The 7338-nt window shown below is 32.9% G+C and overlaps 1 protein-coding gene across 1 annotated transcript; it reads right to left on the bottom strand.

Annotated features, from left to right (window-relative positions):
* Positions 1–1256: 1256 nt before the first annotated feature.
* On the bottom strand, positions 1257–5950 carry LOC141455159 (uncharacterized). Its single transcript, XM_074130017.1, has 3 exons — positions 4014–5950; positions 2906–3957; positions 1257–1333 (listed from the first exon to the last, which is right to left on the bottom strand). The coding sequence occupies exons 1-3, from the start codon at positions 5948–5950 to the stop codon at positions 1257–1259; spliced, it is 3066 nt and encodes a 1021-aa protein (XP_073986118.1).
* Positions 5951–7338: the final 1388 nt, after the last annotated feature.

Raw genomic sequence — 7338 nt, 5'->3', positions numbered from 1 at the left:
GCAATTAACTGTAATATAGCATCCGGTTCATATAGAAACGGGAAACCAGGACATACTATATATGAATTTTCACCAATAGTTCCTCCAGGATTTAAAATCGTACAAGAACCTTCTCCAGTCATTTACTTTCCAGTTATCGGTGAAGTAATCAACAATATAACACTTGTTATAACAGATCAAAACCAGAACTTAGTGGATTTTAGTGGAGAAACAATTACCATCAGATTACATCTAAAGAAAAGTGGGTATTGATTTTCGAAAGTATAAAATGGATTACGCTGAAGTGAAACAACTAGTATTCAACGGTCACCTTACCGAGCGTTAACACCATCAAATATTTACTTCCTGCAAAGTATAGGACTTTTGATTAAACCAAAATGGAAGAAATACTAAATGTGGATAAAAAAAAGTGAGTTTTGAGGAGAGAATAACGGAATTTGAGTTTCACTCTCATCAGCCATACAATCAATCATTAGAAAATTATGACGAATTAATAATTGCAGTTCAACAGCAAGACATCTACACTGTTCCATCCGAGAGTTTTCTCTACATTCAAGAACAACTGGTCCAAGAAGGAGTAGCATCTATAGATCCAAGTGTATTGAGTTTAGTGAGAAATGGATTTTTGTTTTTGTTTGACGAAATCAAGTATCAGTTGAATGGTGTATTAATTGACCATGTTCGGAATCCTGGAACTGTTAGTACTTTAAAAAAATTATGCATCTCTTAGCCCAGTCAAGGCATTAGGATTAGAAATGAGTGGTTGGATGATGCCTGCTGAATATGTGAAATTGGCAGATGAAAAAGGCAATTTTGAAGCTTGTATCCCCCTAGACATTGTAATGGGTTTCTTCGAAGATTACAATCAAATAATTCTACAAGGAAAACATGAATTAATTCTACATCGCAGCAGAACAGATAATGATTGTGTAAGGGTTTTAGGGGATCATACCAATGTTAAGGCATCTATTAAACTGAAGTCTATACAATGGAAAATGCCTTACGTTAAGGTTTTTGACGAACAAAGGTTAAAATTTTTAAATTTCATCAACAAAGGAAAAACGGTTCATATGGCATTCCGTACATGGGATTTAATGAATATCCTTCTCTACCTGTAACAAAGAAGCATACTTGGGCAGTGAAAACTACAACAAATTTGGAAAAATAACGATATGTCATAATTGCATTTCAAACAAACAAAAAGAATAATATACAAAGTGATATGTCTCAGTTCAATCATTGTAATATATCAAATGTTAAATTGCATTTAAATTCTGAGGTTTATCCTTATGATGATCATAACATAGACTTCTCCAAGAATCACTTTTCAATTCTATACCATATGTATCAAAAATTTCAAATGAGTTATTATGCGAAGGAAAATGAACCTATTTTAAGCAAAGAACAATTCAGGGATGAAGCTCCTATTATTGTAATAGACTGTTCTCGTCAGTCTGAGGCAATTAGATCATCTTCAGTTGACATTAGAATAGAATTGGAAGCATCAGAAACTTTTAAACCAGATACAGCAGCCTACGCTTTAATTTTTCATGGTTCATTAGTTGAATATAATCCACTGACAGGTTTAGTTAAAAGAATTTAATTGGTTAGAGTGGGGGAAAGAATCATATAAGTGTAGAGCTGTACACGGTTGCTTATAGTTCACCAATATGCATGCCGCAGTGATAGATATTCAATGTTATCAAAGCGATGATCCTACTTTCATCGTAAAGGAGCTGGCAATTGTTGACGTCACCGGTCAACAGAAACATTGGATGTTCAAACCGCCCTCATATTGAAACCCGTACTAACCACCCAATAGATGGGTGTACAGAAACCTACATGGAATCAATTGGGAAGATGGCGACATGGATTATTCTGAATTTGACAATGTTGTAAAGGATGAAACTAAAAACTACACCTACCTCTATGTAAAAGGAGTTGAAAAGAGCAAGTTCTTGGGGGATATTATGGAAAAACTGTGTATAATCTTCAAGATTTTGGATGCCCCAGCTTAAAACAACTTTGCAAACAGCATTATTCAACCAAATGTGACTATCATTGCGGAACTAAATATAACTGTGCTTTGCACTTTAGTAAAATATTAGTGCATTGGCTGCTGAACAACTACTCCAAAGTTGATTTTACTAATTCTAGTGTTCGGGAGAAATCTTTCAGCTGGTGGAAATCAACTGTAAGTCCGGAATTACTTGCCTTTAACGGCTACATCAAGATAAGAGACGATTGTGTTCAATGTATTTATTGTGGACTACAGATTTTAGAAGATGTAATTAAAGAATGTCCATGTAAATTACACAGTATTCATAATCAAAATTGTATACTGCTTAAAAAACATGGTATTAAATAAATGTATTTTTTAAAATAAAAAGAATGGTAATTTTTTTTCTCTCCTTTTTTTTTCTCTAAACTTAGGGGAAGAAATAACACATTTCTTAATTATTTTTGTTCTTTATTAGCATAAAATAAAATACATATAATCAAAATTACATTTTATAATATGAATATTACTTATCACTAATTTAATACAAAAAAAGTAAAATAAATATTTGTATAATCATCATTGGCCATTTCATCTATTCATTTAAAATATGCCCCAGAGCTCGAGTATTAATTGAATCAACTATGTACCTTTTATTATCTAGGGGACATAAACTTACTTTATTCTGTTCTACAGTCATCATAAGGTGATGCTTACTTCTAAACATAATCATTGAATGTCTAATTGCTTCGTTTGTCAGTAAGCAAGCAATACAATCATCAAACTTTATGGAATGTTTTAGAACCAGCTTTTTTACCCCTTTTGCTTTTTTTATTATTTTGGAATCTCCCATTCGAAGCGAATACATTTTTGGACGGAGTCCAATAAATTTTGTTATTATTTCACCTGCAGCTTCATCCTTAAATTTACCTATAGCTGCTTTATTCTTTTGTAATTCATTAATTATATCACATGACGCTATATCTTTGAATTCCTGACGAAAGATTTGAATCAACGGGTGGTCTGATGTGGTGGGATAGTTGGACAAATCTAAATAATTTCGCATCAGCAGTGAATCTTTAAATAAATTATCTGTTTCAATGAGGTAAATATATGCATCGGGATCCATATAGCAGAGATGTAATCTATCAGGCCCATAAAATGGAAGCATTACATCATAATGATACCAGTACATATGTAATTTCGATAAATCCAAAACACTAAGACCTATGTAAATAGGTTTATTAAAAAGAATGCTATTCTTGGCTAAATGTACAGCCGCCAGAGATTTGTTGTATATAACATAGTCTAGACAGTCAGGTCGAGCTATTAATTTTTCTAACTTCAGCGAATTTGATACGAGTTTGATAGAAATTCTACGTCGAACATTCTCCATAGTTTTACCAAAAACTGAATTATTAAACAATTTGTATAAGTCCTTTTCAAACTGATTTGTAGCTTTCTTACGCAGTTCCGTGTTATGCTGTATATAAGGTGCTAACCACGCTGACTGTTGGAATTGCAAAACTTTATTGATTCGCGTTAATTTTAAACCATGTGCTAACGCCTGTTTTAAGACCATATAATGGCAAACATAGTTTTTACGAGGTCTAAAGTGTGGTATTAATTTAGTTTGCCCATCTACTAAAGTATTCTCTGCTAAGAATGGCAAATCATTATGACTGTTATGGAGTTCAGGTGGATACTCGATGTCAACGTCTAATATATATCCTATTTCATCACATTCTCCTAAACTATCCAAATTTATAATGTCCGGTTCAACCCATTTGAAACCGCCAGATGGGAGGAATTTAGTCATTGCAAAACCGTATAAATTGATGCAATCTTGGTATGTGATAAAAGTTGTCGGCAATGAAGGGTTATAATCATCCATGAAATGATTATTAGCTTCAGCATATCTCTTTGTTACCTGTGAAATTCCACCCTTCACCCCTTCTCTATCATCAAAATTTGGTCATACTCAGTGAGGAGTTGTAATTTACAATGAGTTAACCTTAACATGGCATCCCAAGACAAACCTGGTAGGGTGAAATAATAAGCCGGGTCAAGTTTATGAGAACCAATAGTTACAGTTCTAAAGTGCTCAAATACGTCCGACAGAATTAGTACATCAATTTTCAAATATAAATCACTATATTCCCCCAGAGTTTTGCATGAAAATGCATCCCAAACGTTGAGGGCGTGTTGATAATCGTCTTCACTTATATCTACACTCTTAACGCTACTATAAAACATTTCTTTAGGGGGTAATGAATTATCGCCTAACCTGTCCCAACTTGAAATATATTCATATGGGAATACACCTTTCCTAGTCACCAAATGCATCACGTCCGGACTGAAGAATTTTGATGTTTCTGTTAAAATTGCAAGGTTTTTCACTAAGCTATCCAAACTGGAGGACATAAATCGAAATGTATCAATAAACCTTAACTTCATTTTTTCACTGACATTTTTTGTAAAAGAGATATACCGCTCCCCCGAAGTGGGGATAACGAATATTTCTCTATCATCAAATCCTAATTGGGCGATTAAAAAATGTCCGTCATAACCACTAAGATTATGGCAGAATACTGGTACAAAATTTAGTTTTCTACATAGCAAATTACATGTGTTATGTGCTGGGCCTCGATAAACGCCTGAAATGTGTGAATGATCCTTTACCTTTGCATTTTCATCAGTAAAAGATCTATCGCACATGTAACATGTACTGGCGCAGTTGAAATTTTCTTCTTCTTCATGAGTTAGGGGTATAATGGGTGTGTTAATGTTGTACAGATTCTCCACAGCTTCGGCAATTCTCTTTAAATATAAGATACATTCTTTAGCCGCATCTGGTCCTCTGTATATGAATGGTTCTTTGGGAAGACTATGGTCTATAGCATCTAATTCATCGCTTATTTTAATGTAAACAGCGAAACTCATTGGTGTGTGTAAGTGAGTAATTGTAGTGTATGATTCATCAGGGTTAGGATTACAAGTGCTCACCGGTTCCAGTATAGTTTCAAAATCTAAGTAAATTACGACAGCGACTCTCTGTATGTAATCCCCATGTTCAAATTCAATAAATGGTTTTTTTGTTGGTAACTCAACTCTGGCAGGTTTGTGTGTGTAACAGAATAATTTATGGTCTTCGTATCGAGATTCCCCGTTGTAACGTTCATCAAAATGGGTGAAACATCTTTTACATATATATTTTGATGATTTGCGTTTGGATATTTGCTTACTGACAAGCCTATTAAAATTTTTTATATAAACATAGTGGTAATTGTTATTTGAATTTAGCAGTAACAGATCGCGATGGTCGTCTAATTCCTTATAAACTACCTTTAGAGGATACACATCATTGTTATCATCCAGGCCAAATACATTGATGGAAATATTATTAACAGATTCAAATTTGTTAACGTCTTTAAGAGGGCTTGGGAAATTTACACAAGAAAAATTATATTTACTCTCCAATGATTTGTATTTGTTTGGACGCCCCGAATTTTTCCCATCAATAAATTTGGCCAGTATTGCATATAAAAAGCATTTATTATCAAAATTTTTGACATTTATACATGCCTTCTTGCTCTCAATAGATTTAGGCAAAGGTAAATATGTTGTAGCTTTTAAAGGATTGTGTTTGCTTACCTTCATTCTTAGTCCATCCACTGAAACCAGTGACCAACCACTCTTGGTCATAGCCGCTTCTTCTAGTTCTTTCTTTAATTTGCTGAAGGCTATCTTTAGAAAGCTGATGACGTCATCAGCTAGGTATACTGCTTTGTTAGATGTTTTCAATGCCTTTTCGATTTTCTCTCCATGTATATTTTCAAAAGTGCAGTCCACCCACAGATTAAATTTTATGGATGAATGCGTTACCAAACTTTGATGAATGATGTCTAGAATTTTTGAACGTACGCTTTCTAGAAATATTGGAAGAACCATACAACTTGGTGAGCGTACAAAATATGACGCAAGACGTCCCTGAAAAGCGGTCTCATACGGTGTTACATTATTTAGCCCTGTGGATAATCCCAAGAGCTCTTTTCTGGAAGGTTCTCCCAATCTTGATCTTTTACTTCCACAGACAGCTTCATGTAAACGGCCATTGTGTATATCAGCTTGTACACAGTTACAATGCCTGCACCTGAGAAGAAAACAAATTAATAATACGTAAATAATTACAACTTCATTTATTTATTTATTTTTTACTTACATGTAGCGGCCTCTGGCTGTACACATCTTCTTATGAATTTGAAGATCTTTTTTGTAAAAATACGCTTTTCCGCATGTGCAGCCATATTTTTCACGCTCACCGTGAGTTAAAGCTCTATGAAGTTTAAACTGATAGGAGTTTTCAAAATTAATGTTGCACTCTTTGCACTGAAAAGATAAGAAGCTGTTCTTTTCTTTTTTTTTTTTTTGACTTTGATATGCTAACACATGAGTAATAATAATGGTAAAACTTACATGAACCATGATGATGAGAGCTGATGAAAAGGTATTTATTTTACTTTTTTCTTTTTATTTATTATTATTCTTAGTATCGGCTAAAACAATAATTCTAATATGAACTTCCGCCTTGTTAGAAGGCAAATGCGTAGTCTAATGTAAAAGATTTTTAGTGTTCTAATCATGAATTTAGCAATTTAAGAAGCATAAATAACTATTCATATTAACCATTAAATTTAATATTTAAAAAACACGGACACGCTAAAATCCATAACCGCTTAACAAATAAGTAATTTTTAAAAAAATTTCAAATACGTTTTTTTAATTATTGAAAAATTGATGTTTACGCAAACTCTAATTTAAAAGAATTATTTACACCGATTCCTCGGTATATTAAAGACATTTCTAATGTTTTATAGTTATTTATCATTAGATCGGTAATTTTTAATCCATACGCTTTTGGTAGAAAACATTTAATAAATTTTAATTCATCTTGTAACTTTACCACTACTGGTATCAACACGAATTATTGAAACGATTGGGTATTTTTTATCTATTTGAAGTTCTTTTATAGATTTTGTTTCGACTATATCATATTTCACAGAATTTAAGGCTGATTTTAGATCAGACATCTGTGAAAAAAAGAAGAAAGTATTACATAATATTAGGAATTACATATAGCAAGATTGAAGTGTATACCTACATAAAAAAATATTGTGATTAGGTACTCACTCTGACAAGGCTGAAGTTCTCACAGACCGACCTCAATGAAAATGAAGTGAAGAGCTTAAAGAAGGCTCCTTTATATACAATCCATGACCACAATATTAAATATATATATATATTTAGATACTTTTTGTTGTATTTATTTTAGTTTGTTA

Source organism: Rhodnius prolixus, unplaced genomic scaffold (genome assembly GCF_049639745.1).
Source record: "Rhodnius prolixus isolate KJV_2025 unplaced genomic scaffold, Rpr scaffold_27, whole genome shotgun sequence".
NCBI classification, from domain to species: domain Eukaryota; kingdom Metazoa; phylum Arthropoda; class Insecta; order Hemiptera; family Reduviidae; genus Rhodnius; species Rhodnius prolixus.
Note: the sequence above shows the minus strand (reverse complement) of the source record. Positions and strands in the feature narration are given on the sequence as shown.